Genomic DNA, 25,470 nt, shown 5'->3' on the forward strand with positions numbered 1-25,470 from the left:
AAATGAAACTGTGAAAAAATAATAACTTTCCAATTTATATTCATATTTTATTCTTTATCATTGTACACTGTTGCTGCTAATATTGTGGCACTTTTTTCATAGTGTTATTTTTTGATGGACTTAGTCTACAGGCAGTACCTTGTAAATATTTTCTGATTATTGTTATGTTCTTTTAAAAAAAAATCTTATTTCATCTATTTTATAATTTAAATTCGTTGGTACAACTTGGTCCAATTTGGGTTTTTAAGTAGTCCATTTAAATGTCATCAAAATCTCACATTGTTTTAATGGGAAGCTTCTAAATAACTTGGGTTTTCTTTGCTCTCTTATTAGCACAGTCCCACCTTTATCTTGTTTTCTTTTTTCATATAAGCCTGAGTTAGTGCTTATTGTCTTTTAACCATTTTCCTTTTTTAGATCAACAAAACCACTAAAAGGGTAAAAAGAACTCAAATAACTTAACATGCAGTCTTGTCTCTTCAAAATACATAATTAATTGACCCTATTGTTTGTTACAATTAAAAAAAATGTTTTCTTGAATCATGTAAGAATTTATTTCTGACATTTATCCGTGAATGTAAAACGTCTTTGTTTGAGAAGGTCAAAATTCCAACTAACTCCTCATGTTAACCATTCTCTCTGTGGAGTTTCAGAGTTTCTGAATTGTGCTATTCACATGAAAACTATCAGATAAGTAGCACACAATTTGAAAAAGGTTGACTCAATTAACACTTGGTTCACTTTGACGGACAAATGCTGAGAAAATTTGCAGTTTAAAGGTCAGGCGGGAAAGCTAAGGCTAACGGGATAGCTATCCTGCATTAGTCGGGTTCTCCCGCTGTGAAGGGGCAGTTGACATGAAGGAGCTGATTAGAGCCTTTAGCTCCACAAGCTCTTCCATTTGACAAGCTAAAGCTACTTTGTTAGAGCCTACCATTCTCAAGATCAGGCTAAAGGTCTAACTGAAAAGCCTCAGCGCCTTAGCCCTCGCAGAGCGGTTTAATATTAGACACTATTAACTCAGTTTATTTTATCTTAATCCATTTAGGTTTTTTTTTTTTCTCAAACAATGGAGCCATTATTGTCTTTTCAGCTTATTTGACTCTACTCTTAACATTTAAAGTTAAACATGTGCAGAGAGGTCAGGCTAAGAGGAAAATCATGCTTGACTTGAGTTTTTTAATGCAGTCTCGGCCAGACAATTATCAATGCATGTTATATCTCATTTTATATATTTTTTTATTGATAACCTATTTAATTAATTTGGTTCTGATACACTCAGAATTAAAGCAAAGTAACATATTTAGTCAAGTCAAGTCCTGTATCAGACCTGTCTAGAGGCACTCCCAGATGTCAAAAGTATGACTGTGTAAATTTTAATGAAAATCCATTTTGGAGCCTATAACACACACACGAACACACACACGAACACACGAACACACACACACACACACACACACACACACACACACACACACACACACACACACACACACACACACACACACACACACACACACACACACACACACACACACACACACACACACACACACACACACACACACACACACACACACACACAAATTCGGATTTATATATATCTTGGCTAGATAAATAGACTAGACATGGAATTTACATTATTATTTGCACACATTTTTAAAATGAAAAACATAATTTTCCTTTTTTTATTCCAGTACGGGCCATATGTGACCGAAGGGTCGCAGTTTGCCCACCCTGCTCAATACAAATTCAGTCCATACATATCCAAACCGTTCGATAGCGCTGTACACAAAAATTGAGTGTTTTCTTCGATAAACATATTGATCCATAAAATATAAATGATTTAAACCACTGTCTAATACAGAACAATGAACAATTATAACTTATATAAAAAATAACATTCATATTTTTTGATTGTGGGCAGTACTGTACACAATGCCGCAGTCTGCTCACAGATGCTCAAGATCAATTCAGGCCATCTATAACCAAACACTAAGCACTCAATTTGATCACATGCATTAAAAACTCTAAACTGAAAAGTATTTTCTTTGATAACTATATTGATAAATAAAATAAATAAATAACAAAATGCAAATGCAGAAACATGCATGGTTAAAAAAACTTACTTGTATTAACTTTATTTTAATGTGCACAATGTTATATAAAATATACATTTTTATGGAAAGAGGAGGGGGGGGATACTGAGGACAAAAACGGCATTTTTAAGAGCCTAACTGGCCTTATGTGGCCCGCTAGCCGTAGTTTACTCACCCCCAGAGCGTCCATAACCAAACATCGTAAAGCTTCCAAACTCAGCCTCTCAACCACCTTATGATAACAGCTTTTAAAAAAAGTAATGAAATGATCAGACAGTTCCCCAGAGGGCCGTTTTCAGAAGGGATACAGTTAAAAAGCTATGACTGCTTTATAGATTCAATAAGTCTCCTACACCCGTGTGGCTAACCACCATCGATCCATCATTCTGTGTAGCCCCGTCCAATTTAGAAAGCCAAAGAGCCCTAGAGCCCCTAAAGCCTGATGCTAACCCGGACCGGCGACCACAAAAGCCTGGATACTGTCCATTCGGGTGTGTTTGTGTATTTTTGTGAGTGCTCGGGAAGGAGTGCTGAAGAAGACTGCAGGCCAGGTGATAAAATAAAATAAAATGAAAATAGATTTAGAATAGAACAGGGGTCACCAACATTCTGAAGCTGAGGGCTACATTTTTGTTGCTGATTAGCACGAAGGGTTACAAGGTTATTATGGAATACGATTTCTATGTTATTATTAAGTTATAACATGGTTGTAATTATTTGTCGCATTACAATCAAAATTCCCATGAACAATACAAGGATCCAGCACTGTTGAGTTACTGTATGTACAGAACAAGTCCGTGGGATATTCAGAGTGTATTAGGGGGTACATAATGTCCGCAGACCTAGGTAATAGAATATACTGTAAAATCAGCCATTCGTGCAATTTTCAGAAAAAAAGTCAAATTATAGAACTTTTCTCTCCTTTTTTAAGTGAAAAAAATAGCATAGACATTCAGATATGAATTTCAAGGTAGACCTTTTCATCTTAAAAAAACTACACTCTTCTGTTTCACAATCATCCACTTACAGAAAACAGGGTTTTTTGAAATATCCCAGTATGGTTTGATTTGTAAAGGTTCAATTTGGTTGGAATTCAGTGGCTTGAAATTATTGTTGTATAACAGTTATTATATAATTATTGTTTTTGATGATGATTAATATGATCCTTGATACATTTCTTGATACATTCGGAAGAGGAAGGTTTCAATTCTGGCTGTTTTGATCCACTCTATTATTTCAACCTAATTAACAATTTTTAGGTTCATACTGTATTGGAACACGTAACACAATCAAAGTAAAGAATGAAGTCTTCAACTTTTGTTCCATTATAAGAGACCAGTAATAAAATAATTATTTGACTTTCGCAAAAAGATGAGTCAAATAAAACTGGCCCACTGACTATCATCAACTGATTCACATCAAACTCTGGGTTTAATTCACTCAAACTCAAGGAATAGGGATGCACTGAAATTAACATTTTGGTGCTGAAACCATCAATTACAAAAGAACATGATAATCATTTTAAAACACACAGAAAGTACATGTTTATCAATTAAAGGGGTTCAACAGTGGTAAATTAGCTTGGTAGTATTAGCAAGTAAACATTTGTCGAAGTCTGGCCAAATTCAAGCACATTTAAAGGGCTTCAAAAGCCAACTTTCCCAGTACCCTCAGGGGAAGAAATCCAGCACAAATCAAAAGGACGCGATTTATTTTTGCTGTTATTGATTTTGATCAATAAAATAGTCTGTATCTTGCTACTGGCACATACATTGTGCTTATTTGAGATGTTTCTAGCTACGATTTGTTTCTTTCAATGGGCTGGTATAGACTGACATTAATTATGCCATCTGGCCTCGATAATACGTCCGCATGTGAGCTACGTCAGACTTGTTTACAAACACGAAAAGGGCTAATGATGGAGTTAAATATGCAAAAAAAGAAACTACTCTATGTATAAAAAGCAGACAAGCTAACAAAGTTTTCCAAAAAGGGCAGGATTTCCCATCATGAGTCTGATGCACCTGTCCTATGGGGTCTGACTAGTAGGAGGTGGTGACAATTCTCATGACAAACACCACCAGAGCAGGCGTGTTGGCATCATTTTTAGGGACACCAGTTTTATTTTTCTTCATTCAATGCACAGGCTATTGAGTCAGTCTGCTGAAAGACATGCCAGGGGGCAACAATTTCAAGCACTTACAAGCCCTGAACCCAATTCCGCAACCCAAATTCCAGCACTTTTCAAACCTTGAAAACACAACATTGTAATTCAAGTATTTCTAGCACTCGTACAAAAACCCTGAATAATAAGTAAATTAAATTTGCTATAGTTTGCTTAGCGCTAACCATTCATCTTCAGGGACGAACTGACAAAATGTCACACACAAAGCTTGTCATTATGAATTAAAACAGCACAACTCTAGAGTAAAATGGCTCTGTGGCATAAGCATGTAAACATTAACAAAAGTCTAGCTAGTGCCAACCAGAAACAAAAGGGCAGAGGGACACACAAATTCCAGATAAAATGTGTTTTTTCCGTCGCATATTTTTTCATTATTTTCTTTTGAGAATGCACATTAAGTCACTATTGGCTGTAAATTTTCCGTTGCAGAAAAGTCATTGCATCCCCAATAATCACCTTCTGAACGTCAAGCTCTTGGGCTAAACTCCCTCAATTGCAAGGGCAGGGATACAGGAACATCGTTTTTCGTGAGCTAGGTGGGAAGGGATTTATGAGTGATGGTCTGAGGCAAGAGGGTAGACATCATGCCAATAACGGGTAATTATGTTTGGGCTGGGCCACTTTCGGGCCATCAGAGTATTGAAGACGGTAGGGATGATAGGGAAATGTGGAGGAGGGTTATTTAGGAGGCAGATGGTAGAGTGGGAGAAATTAAGATGAATGGGTACTGGGAGGGCTACGCGGGTGTTCGGGAAGACCAAAGGAAAATAATTAGCTGTTGGATTTTCAGGGTTCCTACACTTTTTTAATGGCCACATTCAAGCACTTTTAAAGACCTTTCAAAGCCAAATTTTCAATTTATCCTGTACCATTAAAGAAATCAGGTGCGAGAGTGATGCAGTGTTTTCGTTTGCCCGCGTCCCTGCGTTCTAGACGCATTATTTTTGCTGGGGACGCATCGTGTCAAATCAACGTGCGCCCCCGGGACGCAACTTTTTTGACCCGAAATTGTCATTATCATTTTTTAACAAAGATTTACCGCACTCCAAACTTTTCGTCATTGTTGTTTTGGTCTCGCGGTTTGAGTTTTCGTCTGCACGCCGATCTCGAGTTTGAGTTGTGTAGTCAGACTCTTTTAGAGAACCGTCTTTTTCGGCTCAACTCATTAAAGAGCCGGCTCTCAAACGGCTCACTTGCTTTGATGCATTATATTACGAATTATTATGTTATATAAAGAAGTTAAGAAAAAAAGGAAGTATAAAAGGAGAAAATGAAAAAAGACAGGTTTGTGGTGATCCCTTTTAATCAGTATATTACCAACAATAATTTAATGCAGAAAATGAATTAATAATTTGAATAAGAAAATGTATAATACTACTTAATTATATTTGCATGTATTTTTTCTTTCAACAGTGAACATCCAAGCGACTTCATTTTTGAACTTTTTTTATAATAAACCTCATTCATGTCGAGCAACTTATATGATATAAGGAAACACATGTACAATATAACATGTTAAACTACATAAATAAACATATTTAAAAAAACAAACATTTTTTTGTATTTTGTTAGGGAAAATACGACAGTGTGTAAGGGCATGGAGCACACTAAATTTTGGGGACCCATAGATTTTTGAGCATGCGAGTCCCCGGGACCCATCGCTTTTCAGAGGTAAAATGAACACTGGTCATGTTACCATGGGTATACATCGTCATGTTATTGACTGTTCAAATGAAAGTGGAATGTGTAAGGCGTTATTTTTTTGCTATGGTTACATTTCAGGGCAAGATAAGTCAAGAATTGTCAACGAGGTGGCGACAAACACGGTTATCGAGCCTTAATAGAGCAGACCTAACCCGATCAGTCTTTTAAGACACCTATACAAATAAATGTGACTCGACCTAAAACACAAATCTTATCTGTATGCGAGAGTCTCTTCTGAACATTTCGGAAACAGTCGGTGATGAGGAAGACAAATTAAATTTAATATGAGTAAAAGGGAAAGTTGGTTGTGTTGCTTGTTGACCACCTTTTGGGGAAACAGGTAACTTATCTCTCTTTCTGAGGTTAGCTGCCAACTACAGTATGCCACAAAGATTGCTTTTGTTTTTCGACTTGCTTTTTTTGTTTTCTCATGTTTGAGACAAAGTTCCATTAATTAAATAATTATGCGAGTCAGTGATATATTGAATTTTAGTTATGTATTTGTTAGCTATGGGCCCCAAGACTTATAGTAATACTAGAGTGAAGAACAACAAATATGATAACCATGAAAATTAAGCTTGTGGTTATAGAGAAATTCAAACACAATACACTTGAGAAATATGTTCGTAACCAATCACGGATTGGGGCTATTGTGAAAAATATGGAGGTGAAAAAAGAAAAGAAATATAAGAGCATGACAATATGATTTACTGAAAGTTTAAAATGAGTTCTATTTTTAATATGTTGTCACTAGCTCCTCCTCGTCATCCACCCACTCCTCCACTTGACCAAGTCATTTCACTTAACTCTAAAGTGAAATTCATTTTTTACATTAATGTTATACAACCATATGCACGTAAATTTCCATCTGCCAACTCTGCATCCACCCACTAACTCCTCTGAACCAGCTCAAGTCACATCACCCCAAGGGTAAATTTTATTTTCCATTTATATGTATATTTCTTTAATCATACACATCATTTTTTTTTTAAATATTATTCATTTTATACTATTTGGTTACTCAATTTTGAACTTTTTATTTAGAGTACCAGAGGTTTGGAACACATTAGCTAATTAGTATAGATTCTCATCCCACGCCATCCGAAGAGATCTATTGACTTTCATCCCCCGCTATACAACAAGTTTCCCTTGTGACGCCAACCTCAAAATGGATTAATGTCATATTCCGGGGTCTACTCTCGCTTCCGTCCTTAAATCAAATTTATGCACCATATGCGATGTCACCCTCACATTACAACCTACCGTATAAACATATTTATACAACACAGAGGTCCCAGAATACTGAATGTGTTTGTGCGTATACTGTATATCACACATTTGTTTCAAGCATACCGACTGCGACAATTTGTCTTTTGCTGACACAATTTCTCTTTATTTCTGATGTGGCAGCCGCCTCAATCTGTCTTTTTCAGCCCACGCCGCATATCTCCGAAAACCTTCATCGCTTTACAAAACAGAACAAGCCAGCGAGGCCCTTTATCATCGCCATCAATGAGGTGGGTGGACTCAGCCTCAATGGTTTTATTCAGCACTCCGGTCCGGGGGGATTTCAATTTCAGGTAACAGAAGGTAAAAACGGCCACAACGTGATTACGAGAAAACCTTTCGGTGATGGAAATCGGTTGTGCTTAGAAGACGAATTACTGCCAAGAGTATGTATATATAACAACAGACAAATACTAATATATTAGGTCTGCAGCTAACAAATATTTAATTATGCAATTAATAACATGCACTGATCAACTAAATGATAAATGCACATAACTTGCATTTATTTTGATCATTGTATTACTCTTCCTAAATAACTCAATATATTTAGATGTAGGTACTGATTTGTACCACCATGTGACAGAAAATTGCATAAACGTGTATTATTGATTTTCAAAGTAAAAGCTAATAACCTCCATTTTTACCTCGACATTATATACATATGTATTGTAGTAAGATGATATTAGATCGTGATAGACAAACAAGATCGTGATCACAAAAAACTGAAGACAGTTCAATTGAATTCTGTTCTGCCCTGGATTTAACATATTTCCACAAAGACCTCCTCTAGTTGCAGTAGCCAACAGAATTGCGTTTGTGGCTAGTTTAGCTTTAAATAATTTATCAGGTAAGGCTAGTTTCACAGATAGTGAGCACTGAAATTGAAAGATTGTTACATCATCAATTTAGCGCATATATTTTGCCAAAGCATCATCTAGCCACATTTTGCTAACAGTTTCGTTTTTTTGGCAAGCTTAGCTTCAGCCGCTAGTATTACTTTCATAGTAACCTCAGATTAATTTAACAATTAATTCCAGGTTCAAAGACCTGAACTACTAATGGTAGCATTGTGGACACTGGCTAGCCGCTAGTACATCATCTGTGGGGTTTATTGTGTTCTGGCCTGAATCTGATCCAGGGCCGTATGTTTGACATACTTTTGTAGACACAATGAGAAATGGCAATGAAACAAACAGTGGGTAAGAGCCAGCAAAGGTATTTCATCAATAATGGTAAAATACATTAATAAAATCATCTTAAAAAATATAGATATATAAAGGAATTATTAAAAAAAAAAAAGATAAAAATTACAAAAGAAATAGAAATAACAATCCAGTCATCCACCACCCCAAATAAAATAACAGGCTAGGATATTATTGCGGAATATTTTAAAACAGCTTTCTTGAAAACTCATGCAACATAAATAACTGACTACAAACCTTCTCAAAAATAAATAAATAAAACCCAGATTCACTAAATCTTAACTCGACTTTCCTTACACTGTTTACCCCATTAAAAGAAACCATTGCGCGGGTCACAGCAAGATGGATCACTAAAAAGCAAAGAGGGCACAAGCAACTGCGTTCCCACTCCATGCAAAAGCAGAAACGGTTAAAGATGATTTACGAGTGAGAGTAAACAGCCCGGGCCATTCTGAATAGATGATGCCATTTTGCTTTACCATGATTAACAGGCCTTAGAACCTGACGATAGGAGCTGGGACTGATGTTCTGCTGCTGTTTATCTGCAAAGGTTTACAGTTTACAAACGAGGCAAACGTACACTCGGAGAGCCTCTGCGTACAAATCTGTTGTCTAAATAAACAAACACAAAAATTCGCTAACCTCTGGGTCTTGGTGCTCTCTTCCTGCGGTCTCTGAACGCAGCTCCTGATTGGAGAGCTTCCAGCAGACTATCCATCACGCCTGTCTCGTCGTTCTCTGGAAAGCAAAGAAGAACACTGGTTTTGTGAAATAACTCAGATAAGGAAGACTTCTGTACGGATGAGAGTCTTTACGTAATGGTTGGTTTGACACTGAGAAAATAAGAATAACATCACAAAAGTCTTTTTTTTTCTTAACACAACTAGGAGTGTGGTAAAGAATTATCTTGTCAGTGATAACGCAGTGCATATTGTTTACGAGTTTAGATGTGGCAGTCCAGGATAACCATGAATTTAATTAACTCAGTAAATAAACATGCGATTCAAAAAGAAGATGTAATAAAATCCAGTGTCTGAAATAATGGGGCGTGCTTTTTTTACGTCGGGCGTACAACCTACACAACGTCTCTGCCACAAAATAATATATATATTTCGTTTTTATTCTATTTTTTTTTCAAATCAAACGTTTGCTTTATTCCAATTTCGTAATCTACGTTTGGTTTGGAAATTTCGGTTCGTTCGGCAATTTGCATAATCTGCAGCCAATGAGAAGCCTGCATCGAATAACTTCGTGCTTTCGGACTTTCCACAGCCGTACAAGGTTGTGCATTTGCATATCATTTTCCAAAGTAGACGCACAGAGAACACAAGAAAAATGGATAAGTGGTTAGGAATCAAGCCAAAACCTCAGCCCCAGAAGAAAGATTCGAAAGAAGCGAACAAAATTTGACGCTACAAAACGTAAACGTACATTAAAAGCATCGCGGAAGGAGGAGTTCACGTGGCTAGTCGCAGATGACGCAACGCAAACAATGCATGAACGAAGACGAGTAAATACAGGTCCATACTGATAGAGGGAAAACAGCGATGTAATATACATGCAATGAATGTTATTAGTAGATTTATAATGAACTTAATTTTAAAGTGTTGTTCTGTTATATTCTGATTATCAATCCTTAATACTTTGCAACAATATTTGTTTTTTACGATTAGTCGTTTTGTTGTGTTTAAAGTTGTGAAAAATGGGGCAGGCAACTTTATGGCTTTTCAGAGTTGTTTGCACTGGTGTCCGGTAACTTTTCGTCATGAGTTTCAGACACTGTAAAATATCAACAATGCAACCATGAATATGGCAGAATGGATTGTGGAACTCTCAAATTGTAAAATTGTTTACAGGTCTATTCTATTGAGTGTACAGTTTTTGACTATGGATTAGCATCACCAATAAGTGCACTGTCATCGACTCTTATGTCATGCATTTTTTGGGTGACAATGCATGTCTGTTTACAATTTTTGGACATGAACTTGACGTGTGATAACTCAGTCATCTATGAATATTTTTGGACTTTTAACCAGTCAAAATGTTCTCTGGCATCAGACCTAACCATGCAGATGTAGAATTTAGGTTATTTATTCATTTCCCCCCAAAACTTGAAGACGGACAATGTTGCACCGAACATTGGACGACCCAGTTTCTTATCCCACAGGCTCTTTGTGGACGTTCCAGCTAAAATGAGAAGTCCTAAGTATGCATGGAGTTGCTGTGCGGGGATCTTTCTCTCCCCCTGTAAATTAGTCAATGCGACTATGTGGTCAATAATTTCCTCTGAAAAAATTAAATTGAGTGCGGTGATGGGGCTACTGATGGCGATGGCATACAAAGTTTGCCCGGGGTCCGGCAGTGACAGAAGCACACATAGGCTAGCCACTTTGTGAGATGAGACCACATGATTTTTTTTTTCGCGGGGGAACACGGGTGTTTTGTCCACTCACTTCTTTTTCCACATCATCTTGCACATTGTCACCCTGATCCTCCTTCGTGTCTTTTCCTCCACATCATTACCCAGTTCTTTGGTGTAAGAAATCTCTTCCGTTTGTTCCCCTTCTGCCGAGCAATCAGGTTCAATATCCTCTTAGGAATAGTCCGAGGGAAAAAAATTATTTTGGTTCCCATTTTCCCTCTATAACCAAATGCAATACTTCATCGGTTGAGTATTTCCTTTCCATGCTGCCCAAGTCAGTGTCGGTAGGTAATGGTTGCTGGGTTGAGTGGACATTTCATCAAAAAGGTCACCATCCACCAGGATTCAAATAGTTGACCAATAATAGTTGAGAATCGAACACATTTTTATTTGAATTTTTCATCCAGATGTTTATTACCCACCAATCAATCAGTTGTTTATATTAACAGCGGCGCAGGGTTAACACGCCTACACGTACTTTGGCTGTGAACGCAATTCAAGTTCACATTACTTGATTTGGCAACAAACAAGGTAGAAAGCACAATAATTATTTTACTTTGCTTCACAGAAACGTCTGCAAGGCAATGCAAAAGAATAGGCGCGAGCGTGATGCACCACGGTGTACAGTACCAGCGTCATGGGGGCTGCTTTCAGTGGTTTACAGGCAAAATTATTTTATTATTTTTATATTTGGAGTTTGGCGCCAATCAACAAAATGTTTTACTTTGCATACAAATACCTCCGGGGAACTTAAGAGAAAAATACCCAAATCCTGGGTAAATACATTCAAATACACCAAGTTAGAGACAAGTCAAAGATTATGAATTATAACAGATGTCTATACATCTAAATAATGTACTGTAGATAGCACGCTTTGTGGATGGTATGTGGTTGGCTCCTAAATGCAATAAATCACAGCACAAAGCCATTTTGAACATCCACATGTTCTCACAACCCGTGGGAAATTTGAGTTTCAAAGTGTTTACTTTTCAATGCTCTTTCTGTGATTGAAAATACAAAAAGCATGAAAATGTACATATTATTTACCTGCATGCCATAAGGGTTTATGTTTAGTGCTGTTAGAATAGCAACTAGCATTAGGAGCAAGTAGGTTTTGTTTGCATTTGTGGCAAGTAAACACTAACAAATAACATTTACTTTTTATTTTGAGCAATTTTGGAAAAATAAAACATTACATCTTAAACTATACCTATGTGGGAGGGTGGCAGAACAATTGGAAAATTAGACATTAACATAGTTGATGTAATGTGGAAAAAAATCTCATTTTTTCTCATTTAGGGTATTTAGCATGTATGGAATTTTAAAATGCAAAAAAGATTAAAAAAAAATTAAAATGTTTTTCCTTTATATTGAAGACAGCAAACAAAAGCATAAGGAAAAACAATGACATTTGATTTTTCTCATTTTTTTGCATTTTAGAATGTAAAAATCCCATGACAGCCCATTTTGAAAATTTAAAAATACTATATACTAGATTTTTCATTCATTCATTATCAGCACCGCTTATCCTCAGCAGGGTCGCGTGGCTGCTGGAGCACATCCCAGCTATCTATGGGCAGTGGGCAGGGGACACCCTGAACTGGTTGCCAGCCAGTCGCAGGGCACACAGAGACAGACAACTTGCTCGCTCATTCATTCACACCTAGGGACAATTTGGACCAGCCAATTAACCTGACATGCATGTTTTTGGAATGTGGGAGGAAACTGGAGTGCCCGGAGGAAACCCACGCAAGAACGGGGAAAACATGCAAACTCCACACGGGAAGGTTTGATCTCATGACCTCAGAACTAGCCGCACACACTCTGACAATTGTGCTGCCCAAGATTTTTCATGTAGAGAAAATTTGACGTCAAAGGAAAATAGTCGGAAATGTGAACAATAATGTAAATGTGTTTTTCTTCAATTAGATAAAACTATGATTGTGATTTGTTTTTAACTGTCATATGCTAATCGTAACTACTTGAATTATTCAATCTGCATATAATCAAAAGCTTTTTTTATTGTCCTTGGTATCAACGTGGTGAACAAGATTAGATACAAGTCAAGTGTTCTTAAATACCCAACTTTATGACAGAATATCAGAAGCTAACAGAATAGGAAATAAAAACACTTTTTTTGTTTTCCCACGCAAAAGTTTTTTATCACTTGTTCCCATTTTTCATCATCACTGGAAATAAGAATCAACACGGACTTGTGAACGAACCCACGCTCCTTGACGTCGAAAATTGTCTCTGTTGCAGACACGATTCATCACCGGCACCACGCGTTCCACACAGTAGCGTGTTCCACATACGTGTTTTCAGTCAAAAAAAGAAAAAAAAAACACTGCCAGAGCAGACATCAAACCAAACCTGTAGCGTGTGCTTTCAAGTGGAGTGGCCCGTGTGCCTCCAACATGAAATACGTTGAGAGCCTCTCGAGAGGGGGAAAGAAAACACACTCAAAACTCAAGCCTATTGAGGGCGGGAAAAAGCAGTCCAATTGTCAACATCTATCATGACCTGCAGACTGAAAACTGTTTTGTAAAAATACAGTTTGACGTGTAACACAGTTAGCGTGTGGGAGGCACACTTGGCAGCAGTGTATTAGCAATGCTAGCAGTTGCAAGATGGCAACATAGACCAAGTTCACATGCCGGCAATAATCCGATTGGAAAAGGAATATTGGATTTTGGGACTAAACAGAATGAATCGTTTACATGATGAAAAGAAATAACGTTTCCTCTGCGTGTTTGTTCAACATACTCATTGTTCTGGGTAAAACAAGCGCTGGAACAGAGTTCAGTTTAGTTTTTATCACAGAATATTCCAGGCACAAATGATGTAAGGGACAAAGATGTTTGATTCACTAGTCCATATAACATCATAACATTTAATATAAGATGGCGGGCTGTGACAAAAATACATTTGCACTAGCCCTTTGGCGAGTCCGGGTATGGAAAGTACTAAAAACTCAAGGCCTACTCCTAACTACAAACTTAAACACAACTTGAAACAAAGAAGGGACTAAATAACAAATGTATTATTGGATACAGCAAGAAGTCAACTGATTTTATAAAGAATTAAATAATTACAGTCAAATACTATAATACTTCTATATAGCAGTTTACTTTTGCTAATTTATGGATTTGCATTGTGCATTGTGTTCTGCGTTCTGATAGGCTAAACACTCTCCTTGCTGATTACAATTTGACTGTCCAATAGATATTTGTAAAGAAAATAAAAATCGTTTCTACTTTTACTTTTTAAGCAAATGCTTTAACCTGTAAAAAGTTTGTGTTCTTTAGTTTCAGTGTATAATAGTTATAATAGCGTTATTTGTAAAAAATACAAATAAAATAGTTTTTTTAGGGAACGTTTCTGGGGAATTTCTGTATTTGAATAATCATGAGGGCACTAACTAAATATGTGAATGAGTCACAAATGACTAAGATAATAAAAATGTTATGAATAAATATCTGATACAAGGAGCACGGTCATAGCATGTTCTGCGCCTGTATCACGGTGTTATTACGTGAAATTAGCGTGTTACGCGTGTGACGGTCACGTGTGTGACGGTCAAACGCCTTTCACCGCGTATATACAGCGCGATTTGCCGAGCACACGTCAGTTGTGCTCGAGACGTCAAGGGGTGAACATGGATCCCAGTCACCGTAGTGACCTCGTCTTAATCCATTTTTATTTCTTGACATTTCTTTTCATTTCATAACAAAATAAAATAAAAATGAAAAACTATTACAATAATAACATATTGGCTTCGGTGCCATAGCTTGAAATCTTGATCTTCACGGGACTGTGTCTTGAGCGGTTATGATTTCTACAGCCCGGTGTTATGCCGAGAAATGCATACCTGCCGAGATTTGCATCCCCTCGCTACTACAACCACTTTTACCTCGTTTTATCTCACTTTTAGGGAATGTAATGGCTAACATATAACCAAATCCACTTCGTCTTGCATTTGTTGGGAATGTAATACAACATAAACCATTCCGTCTTTGTTTTTGTTGTGAACGTAATCGAACGGTAATGCACACCGTATATAAATCACTTTTGAGAACTGTTATGCACGCTACCGTAAAGCTTATGCAGAAATAAGCTTTATGGTAGAGTGCATAACAGTTTCAATACAAGCAATTTGAATAGAAAAAGGCAAAATAAACATGTTACCTGCTCAAAAGTGATTTGTATACAGCGTGCATTACCGTTCGATTACCTTCACAACAAATACAAAGACGGAATGGTTTAAATTGTATTACATTCCCAATAAATGCAAGACAAAGTGGTTTTGGTTATTTGTTCGCCATTAAATTCCCTAAAAGTAAGATAAAACGAGGTAAAAGTGGTTGTAGTAGCGAGGGGATGCAAATATCGGCAAGGGTGCATTTCTCGGCATAACACCGGCTCGGCAGCTGTTAGACCCGTGGTCCACACGCGGAAATGACGCGATGAGGGAGCGGAACAGTCGCTGGCGTTTGTTTTGCGGGCATACCACCGATGAACAGCGGGTTGGCCAATTTTGCGCATTTTCCATCGCGGGTAACCACGGGCAAAAAAATAAAAAAAAAAAAAAAAAAAAAAAAAAAAAAATCACAAAATTTTACCCGCGATACAGACGCAAACGGCTGTGTGACCGGGCCCTAAAGCAGAGAATTTAAATAGCAATAATGTTGTTGTTTTTTTTGCCCTAGCATCAACTCTTCGGGATCTGGCGTTGAAGGTTTTCGGCTGCAGAAAACCAACAACACTGTGCCTCTCCACATCCATCCACACGTAACACCATTTTCAGCGTTTTTAGTGTGTTTTCGTATCATGTGACTATTCAATATGGCAATCACAAAGACGAGCACATGTTTACTACTGCGCTGAAAGAAAATGCAAATGAGGGCTGAATATTATAAAATGTGAGCCATATATTTCTAGACGACAGAGCCAAGGCAACCAGTCCATGGAATAATGCCAAGTTTTGAGCTGTTGTCATTGGTGGTTGCTCAGTGCGAGAACAAATTGCATTTGCTTGTTATCGTTCCTTGATGAAAAAGGTAACTTCAGCGACCCAACATTGACACCAATGATATGAAAAGCAAAGTCAAGCATTTTGATAGGTAAACTCCACTGTCGTTTGAATAGGATGTATGAATTGAGGACTTAAGAGCAGGCAGCACGACGGCGCGGTGGTTAGCGCGTGTGCGGCAAAGTTCTGAGGTCATGGGTTCAAATCCAGCTACCAACCTTCCTGTGCAGAGTTTGCATGTTCTCCCCATGCCTGTGTGGGTTTCCGGTTTCCTCCCACATTTCAAAAACATGCATGTCAGGTTAATTGGCCAGTCAAAATTGTCCTTAGGTGTAAATGAGCGAGCAACTTGTCTGTCCCTGTGTGCCCTGGAACTGGGTGGCAACCAGTTCAGGGTGTCCCCTGCAAACTGCCCGGAGATGGCTGGGATGGGCTTCAGCACCCCCGCGACCCTACTGAGGATAAGCGGTCCAGAGAATGGATGGATGGATGTATTTAGAGTGCAAGCGTTGTGGAATAGAGCATCTCACGGTTTTTCTGGGTGCTGCCACACAATAACAAAAGAATAACCCACACCTTAATTAAAGCCGCAGTGTTTAAAATATGGCAAAAAAGTAGCGGATTGTATTCTGAAATTTATAGTAATCAAAAAACAGGCAATTTTCAGTTCCCTATCTGATTACTGCCGGCGCGGTAAGGTACCCTTTTACGATCCAGCTAGGGAATAAAGACATGAGAAGACCGAGAGAGTGCGGGAACATTTCCCGGCACCAGCAGATTGGTTCTTTGATGCGCACAACTTGCCTGGCTATCAAGCAGCGTTTGGGATCACAACTCTTAGAACGCTGAGAAATAAAGATGAAGGGCTCAGTTGAGACCTTTGCCAAAAGTATTGACGTGGTGAGGATCGTTCTTTCCAATGTTTTATCCATGAATTTCATTGGGTTCTGGATTATTTTTTGTATTTTCTCTCTGTGAAAGCACTTTACTTTCTTGCGCTGGTAAAAAATGGGTAGGGATCATTTTTCTAAATCCCTCTAGCAATGTGACAGTAAATTCAGCATGGGCCAGAATTAATCACTGAAGTCCAAATTGTATATAAAAAATATTTTACACTAAAGACCAGAATTGAGTTCATGGAAGCGAGAACAAAAAATAAATAAACATGCCAAACTATAGCAGGGGTTCTCCTTGAAACGAATACAAAGCACTCAAGAAGATCATAACGAACTGGGAGATTGCGATCAAAGTAATAAAGAGCCTTGGTCTAGTACTTGACATGCCTTGTACAAAATCATAAAAACATCTTTGTGTACCTAGTATTCTAATCTACAACTCTTTATAAAAAAGGTCATGTCCAGTGAAAAAAAAAAAAAAAGAACTACAGAAAACCTCAACCTTCCCATTATCTTTGGCTATTCAGTGCAACGTCCTTCAGCATAATGTGGATCGCGGACTTTGTGGATCTTTTAGAAAATTGATGGATGACGAAATTATTAGATACAAACTCTCCATTTAGTGCAATCGTCCTGAACAAACAAAGAGAAAGCTCTTTGGTTAATATATACAGTCACGGACTGATGGAGAGTGCGGGGGAGTTTATAAAAAGAAAGAATGCAGACTGACATATTTTGCAGTCGATGGCAGTGGACAGAAGGGTTGTCCTTTTATTCTTTGATGAATACATTTTGACTTCAATGGTAAAGCTATTTTTACGTGTTTTGAATTTTTAAAATGTTCTTTCATTTAGTGCCTTTGATGATTTTACTACATCATACATAACACAATACATTGATAAATATATAACGACCCCAGGGATTTGGCGTCCACACTTAACATCATTTTCACTAAACGGGATTTTTCCCACGATATGACATTAACAACAAATTATTTTGCCTGCCAAAATAGTTGAACAATCGAAACAGTGCGGTGTTTGTGTATATGTAGAGTTATGACTAATAAGATACTTAACTGCTTTTGGTCGATATCAAATGCAATGCTGGTCTATTAGTTTGTGTCACACCATTATAAAAATAAAGATAAGCTTTTGGCTGAACTACCTCCCACAATTCCTTTCTCTTTCTTAATTCGGTTTAGAATTTTATGTGCTTTGTAAATTAATTTTTTGAATTCTGTGATTTTTTACTGTATCCATTCATTATATATCCAAGACTTGCAATGATGGTAAAAAGACGAAGAACGACATGATTACCATGGAAGTTCGCAATCATGAAAAAAAGTCAAATAATGCACACAAATTGCTACACTTGTTAAGTTAACCAATTGACCGTTAGGACTATTTTTAACAATGATGATCTGATTAAAACAAGGATATCTACTTAAGGATAAGACAATCCTCATAATTGGAAGGTTTAAAATCAGTTTCATCGCCATTGTCGGCCCCACTTTCCCTGCATCCACCCGCTACTCCACTGTACTAACTAAATTCACGTCACACCAAATGTAAATTATTTCATCCTACCTTTACAGTTATATGGCTTTGCAATGCAATTTAACCATACACATGTATATTAGACATAATTAGTACGCTACTTACTTTATACTTTTTTGTTATTTTACTATTTTTATCTCCCGGAGGATAAGCGTTGCAGATAATTGATGGATGGATGTTTTTATCTAGGGTACCAGGGGTTCGGCGCTATTTTTTTTAGGTAGGTTTCTATCCCGGCAATAGCAATTTGCGATCCCCACCTGAGAAAAGATAATGTTAAATTCTGGTGGTCTACTGTATACATATACGACAATTCATATCTTGTTATAAACCTGAGTCGGGAACACAGTTCAACTGAGAACATTGTCTTGTGCAGTGTTAACTAGTTCATCTGTGTCAAACTTTGACCCCCGACAGTGCGGGAAAGTCAAGCTTTTGATTTCATATTTAGCCAAACCTGCAACAGTACTTTGGCACAGTCAAGGTCTGATTTGTACATTTTGACTGCAGGCAAGTTACCACAATTGGCAAGCGTTAGCTAGACGTGCTAGCGATGGGCTGCAGCTTTCCGCCGCTCGTGGTCCTGGCATTGAGAATAGGTCTGGAGGCTGTGTTGTCAAACTAGTTCTTGGCAACGGTATTTTTTGGGAAGGGAAAGGACACCCGGCAAAAAATAAAAATGAGAGAACTGGATGTTGGAGGATTTTTTAAATGTTGAGCTTAATTGCCACTTAAGAGCAAACTTATTTAAAAAAAAAAAAAAAATACGGATATTCATTTTTAAAAATAGGGTGTCATTATAATAGAATATGTACTTCTTATTTAAAATATCTACATGTTATCCTCAATAAATCTTATATATAAAAAATTAAATAATATTTGTTTATGATAACATTTTCAAACAATATTTTAAAGTACGTACATATTTCCTAAAAATTATAATTAAGCCATTTTTTATTTTGGCACTGTGGATGCTTAAATTAGCGGCTACATCGATCAATACCTACGAGTAATGTTAATACATTAAAAACAAAACTAACACGATTATTCTTATTTGTTGACAACATAAGATGTTTCATGTTGAATAGTGTCTAAAAGTAAATATTTTTCGTGACTGGCTGGCAACCAGTTTAGGTTGTCCCCTGCCCACTGCCCGAAATAGCTTGGGATGGGCTCCAGCACCCCCGCGACCCTAGTGAGAATACGTAGTGAAAATGATGGATGGATGTTTTACTTTGTTTCGTCTTTAAGTAAGGGAACAAATTAATAACATTAAAATAATATATTTTAAATAACATACCTCAAGAGAATTATAAACTTTCTCAGGGATCCAACAGCTTAAGGTAATTTAAATTTAATACTTTTTAATGCCATTTGAAATCAAATTCAAGACCAAGTGGACAAAAAAAAACAATTTAAAAAAATCAAAACAAAAAAAAAAACATATTTCTTGCACACAATTGCAGGATGTGCACATATTACTTGGCACAGCTTTTAGCCATGGCAAAAAATTTACACTTTCCCGTGGTTCAAAGTAAACATCTCCGAAAGGCCTGTATGAAATAAAGTCACTGTTTTTGTACATCAGTTATTGTGGGCCGCAATGTTGCCATGTCAGTAAATTGGTAATATATTAAAAAAAAATGATAAATGTTACTAAATCTTTTAGTTCAAACAAAAATAAATCTTCATAATAATGTTCACATGTTTAAGACTTTTGAAAATTGAATTTAGGACATTGTAATGCCAAAAGAGGCCTTGTTTTTAGAACAATGAATTCATTGTTAAGACTTTGGGAGGATCTGCAAGAACCCTGCTTTCTGGTTTTCGGCTGCACATTTGCGGCATGTAATCTGCAGAATATCATTTAATTTTCGTTGCCATTTTTGTTCAGTCTTCTCAGTTGTTTTTATAAATTACCAATGTTGTGGTGAAAAATGTCTCCTCCACAACAGGTGTTGTGACGCAAAATGTCACCCACTGTGAAATTTTCCAATTTCCCCAGTACCCAGCATCTTGGTGTTTTCACCTGTCCTCTTGCGTGCGACTCATAAGGGGCAATGGCGCTTCACATGACAATGCCATACAAACAAATGCCAGCTGCCGGTAGTCATGAAAGAAGAAAAGCAATGGCAAAGCGAAGCCACCTGAACAGGCATGTGAGCCTCATTTATAAGCAGATTTGTTCTATTTTTCCTTATTAATGTGAGGTCTATTGATTTAAACAGCCAAAAAACATGGCAATAATTTCAAGCATTTACAAGCACTCATTGAAACTTCAAGCACTTTTCAAAGTGTGAAAATGCAATTATTTTTAGTTATTATTAGATTATTTAGAAGTGCTTTATGTAGGATGGTCCAACTTGGAAAAAATGACAAGGACAATTTTTGAGAAAACAACTGACAGTTTTTTACCTGCATTAAGCTCAAGCAGTGCAGTCTTTTTCTGCCGTCTCTCTTGCTTTTCGCGCTCAGCCTTTTCTTTTGCCGCTTGCGCTCTCCTCTGCTTTTCTTCGCACTCCTTACGCCTCATGTTGTCTTTGAGTGCATGCTGTGAAATGAAAATACACACTAAAAAGTGGAAGTACAGTCAAAGTTAACATTTGGTGCAGGCTTCAGATGCTATCCGGCTATTTCCCGCAGCAAGTGGGAGTAACTAGTCAAGGCATGTCTATTTGTTTAGCCTTTGTTCACAAAAAGTCTCAGAGGGCTGCAGAGAAAACCATTACAACATCCCCTGATCTGAAACCTACATGAGGGCAGGGAAAAACTCAAAAACCTGGTCGAATTGTACAATTTTTATCAACTCTTCAAATAATATAATTTAGCCTTGACATTTAGCTTGTTGTATTGTCATCTTTAACTGGTCAAGCACCAGAAAAAAATATATCAGATTGTAGGGTACTTAAACAAAATCGTTATAGCTAGCTTCGCTTTAGCCGCTAGGATAGGTTTACCTGCTAAATTATTTTTGCGTTTTCTCACAAAAAAAAATAATATGGTGTGCATTCAGCACTTGCTGCTAATGCTAAGACTTAAACAAGATTGTGATAGATAAGTACTAGGCTAGCTTCTTTTAGCTGCTAGCAATACTTAAGTACCATTATTTAATGCTAAAATCAACGTATAGCTAACGCTAGTGTCACAAACACCAACACTAATATATGTCTCCTTCACAAAGATCTAAAAAAATAAAAAAAAAATAAAAAGGTATAAAAAAGAAACATATTAAAAAAAGGAAAGAACAATGGCAAAAGAAAGAACAAGAGAAAAGGAAAACAAAAAAGAAAAAAAAAGAAAAAGAAAATAAACAGGTGTTGGGAGGGAGTTATTGCACGATGCCTGACAATTATGCCATCTCTCTCTAGGTTAGCCTCATAATATGTCAAATGAATACAAATGTCAAGTATTTAAAAAAAGCATGTTGGAATGGCAGTTTATGTCTTTAAGCATGTCTTTAAGCATTTTTTTAACAATCTTCTTTGTTTAATGCATGTTTTTAAACCACTTAAAGGCGCTTAATGATACACACTTCCTCTTTAAACCTTTACATAATGGCGAGGGGCTTTAAAATATTATCCTGCAGGCCGCATTTGGCGCGGATGAAGAAAAGTTCTTCACTACTTTAGATTTCATCTATCACAGGTTGTTTTTGGAACCCAAACCCTGCCATAAACCAGTGTTCACTTTATTGTTTTCAAAGCAACACAAAGGGGGAAAAAAAACATTCCATATCGTGCATGCAAAGAGAGGAACGAGGGAGAGACAAACACAGAATGGATATTGCCCTGAGCTCTCCTCGTTGCTCCAGGTCTCCCCCACACACTCCCCATCTCCTATCCTCCTGGATGTCTGCCATTAGACACGCTCAATTGGATTCCTGTCAGATGTGCGGCCTCGCCCTGGGTCTCCTTCCTACGGGTGGCTGAGCATGCTGCATGTGTGTGTACTACCTGTTTGTGGATGCCTTTGTATGCGCTTGTCATTTTGCTTTTCTGTTTTTTTGGGTTGAGGAAGTGCTGCTTTGCTTTGCATTTTCAGAGAGCCTCGGTTGTTTTTGTTCATTTCTTCAAACAACACATAGCGGGAAGCATGGACCTTGGCCTGGCAATGTATATGCTGACACAGGTTTGACCAAAAGGTTAAGTGTACTGAGATTAACAGTGCGATTGCATTCTTTGACCTTGCTTTGGCTCCAAGCAGGATGATGGCGAGAGAACACATTTTGAACAAATTACTTAGGCTGTTTGCCAACTACTATGAATACTCTAAATATTTACTTTCAGTGCCATAAAATATACATACATTTGCAGAAGCATTGTCCCTGAGTGCCAAAACATTTAATTATGTTTAATTTCAAAATTTTTAAAAACCATTATAAAGAATATGGCACAGCTCATCAGTAAATTTGTAGGCCCAGGGAAATATTTCAGTATGATAAGATCTGTGTCCACACATCGAAAGAGCCCCCACGTCCTAGTGTTGATTCCTGTATCCAGCAATTTAAGTGTGTTGACTGCCCCTTATGGCAAGTATAAGCGGTGTGAAGCAGTGTAGTTAGAGTCGTGAAGATATAGAAAATAATTAACGCTATTCTTTTTCTAAAAAAAAATATATGAGTAAGTCACTTTGTCATCATTGGGGCTAAGAGGGATGACGATTCGTGCATGTCCGCAGGAATGCAATCACCACGGTGATCAAAATGGTGCGATCACGTCACCAGAAACATTGGGCGCTGAGAAAGTTCATAAATCGTTCATTGTTCTAATAAATTGTTATTTTGTTAGCAAAGTGCCCACATGTTTATAGAGAGCATCGTTTGGATCCAAGAGGTATCACAAATGCAAAAAAATGAATAAGTAAAAGTTCTGCTTGAAAGGCATCATTTAACAAAAAATGTTTTTTCTCATAAGTTTTCCTGGAACTTAGCAATGTTCAACTGTTGTTTACAACTATTGCCTCATGTTCATTATGGAAGAGGGATTACCACTTGTGAAGCCCCTTTCTCAGGGTTTCTTATTTTCCTAGTGCTGAGGTTGAGTTTTTCTGCATGTTGGTCTAAGATCAGGGGATGGTATTATTGTAACCTTTGCAGTCCTTTGAGACATCTTGTGATTAAGGGCTATCCAAATATGAATGTGACTTGACTAACAATGTTCAACTGTTGTTTACTAAACAAGAATAAAAGTTAGAAACATACTTTAATTTCAAATGAAAGATGCGGGTTCAAGCTTTACTTTTTCTTGGCCTATGCTTTATCACATTTTCTGTAGGACTTAAAAAATAAGTCAAAATGGCAAGAATTGACTTGCACAGTAACTTCTCATTTAAGATAAACGTCGGGCATTGAATGAGTTCAAGTAGTAGCAATGACTGCATTGGGAGTTTTGACCAAATGTCAGACCCTAGAATATTGTATAATAATTGATTAGCTAGTTATTTGTATCATTGTATAATACAATGCTAAGTATTTAATGTATTTATTTATTGTGTTTATTTTGTTATACTTATATGATAAGATTATTAGAACACATTTTGGATTTTCTTTTTTTTCTATTACAGTAATTTGGTGCCATGCTGTTTTGTGGGGGTAAATTCTCACAATAATGTTGACATGCATACAAATGAAACATTTTTCTATTCATGGGGGGCAATATTTGTGCTTGAGACAATCCAAAAATTGTCATTATGCATCCAGTGGAATAATGGTGACGTAAGGTTAAATTATATTGGGAGTTTCAAAAAGTTAAATATAATTTCAGACATACATATCACATAAAGTACATGATTAAGGCAAATAAAATAAAATTATCAAGATGTATTCAAATTTGAATGATAAATTCAAAAGCATGTAGGAGATTATGTTAACAATTTCACAAATCTTCAATATGTGCGACACCTGAGGCACAGTATACATAAAGTCGGTAATCCAGGTTTGAAACACGCTAAAGCATATCTTCTTATATTTATATAAATTATCTGCTTTTGAGTTAGTAAAGGAACCTACATATATTTATTAGAATAATTCTTAACATTTATAGGATATTGAATTTTCATAAAACCTGTACATTATCAGGAAACACAATTTGCAACAAAGGAGTACAAGAGCTGAAGTATCCTGTATGTATTTTAAACTCTTCACAAAACAATTAATTCAAAGACAAAAAGTGCAATCCGTCATACTCACAGCGAACATGGTGCGAAAGTTGCTGAGATCTGTGAAGAGCTCCTCCACTGATGTTTTCTTCGGATCGACGGCAAAATAGTCCAAAAGATTGCGATAGAGCGTCTCCATGCTGCTTTGCATTGCCACCAGCTTGCAGTACTGCTCACGGGCTGATTTGCAGAAGCTGTAATAGTGCTGGTCAAGGTTCACAATAAAAACTTGTTATATCCAGAAAGTATTAAGAGTTATTCACTTTTCGTGTTATAGATTCAGTATAGTGGGAAATGGTAATGCGTAGCTAATTCCATTTCAAAACCTTGGTAGCCCCGATAAGAACCTTAAATAACATAGTACATAGCAGACATGGGGACTTGAGACTTAGTGACTTGGACTCGAGTCGACTCGAGTCGCTGTTTTTATGACTTGTGACTTGACTTGGACTTGGCAATCTAAGACTCGGGACTTGACTTGTGACTTGACTTGCCCAAGAAAAAAATACTTGGGACTTACTTGGGACTTGAAGGTGAAGACTTGAGACTTACTTGAGACTTGCACATGTGTGACTTGGTCCCATGTCTGGTACATAGTAAGTCCTTCAAATATATAATGTATGTGTATATGATTAAATAACAATATCAATAAACATATATTTAATTGTATTTACCTTTGCCGTTAAGTGTTTAGAGCTGATACAGTGGCGTTAGTTGGTGGATGCAAAGTGGAGAGGCAGTGGTGATGGGGGATTAGAAATCATTCAGATTTCAAGACTTCCACATGCCTGTATCATTAAGCCGTTAGAAGATTTCCTTGCCTCAATTGCATCCTTATTTTTAATAATAGTCACCATCGTCAGTTAGTTACAGCCATATTCTTTAGGGAGTGTAACAATTCTATGTATTTCTCAAATAGCAAGCTTCG

At 37.1% G+C, this 25,470-nt stretch overlaps 1 protein-coding gene across 4 annotated transcripts in view; it reads right to left on the reverse strand.

Annotated features, from left to right (window-relative positions):
* The window catches only part of diaph3 (diaphanous-related formin 3), a 137,528-nt gene that overhangs the window by 45,201 nt on the left and 66,857 nt on the right, over positions 1-25,470 (reverse strand). For all 4 annotated transcript variants that reach the window (XM_088333763.1, XM_088333762.1, XM_088333761.1 and 1 more), the window contains 4 exons: positions 24,574-24,737; positions 20,802-20,937; positions 9,123-9,218; positions 8,960-9,022 (listed from right to left, as the gene is read on the reverse strand). In XM_088333763.1, the coding sequence (XP_088189889.1) occupies positions 8,960-9,022; positions 9,123-9,218; positions 20,802-20,937; positions 24,574-24,737 (459 nt within the window). The remainder of the gene's footprint in view (positions 1-8,959; positions 9,023-9,122; positions 9,219-20,801; positions 20,938-24,573; positions 24,738-25,470) is intronic.

This window comes from Urocampus carinirostris, chromosome 4 (assembly GCF_059441175.1).
Source record: "Urocampus carinirostris isolate Australia breed hairy pipefish chromosome 4, RoL_Ucar_1.0, whole genome shotgun sequence".
In the NCBI taxonomy this organism is placed as follows: Eukaryota; Metazoa; Chordata; class Actinopteri; order Syngnathiformes; family Syngnathidae; genus Urocampus; species Urocampus carinirostris.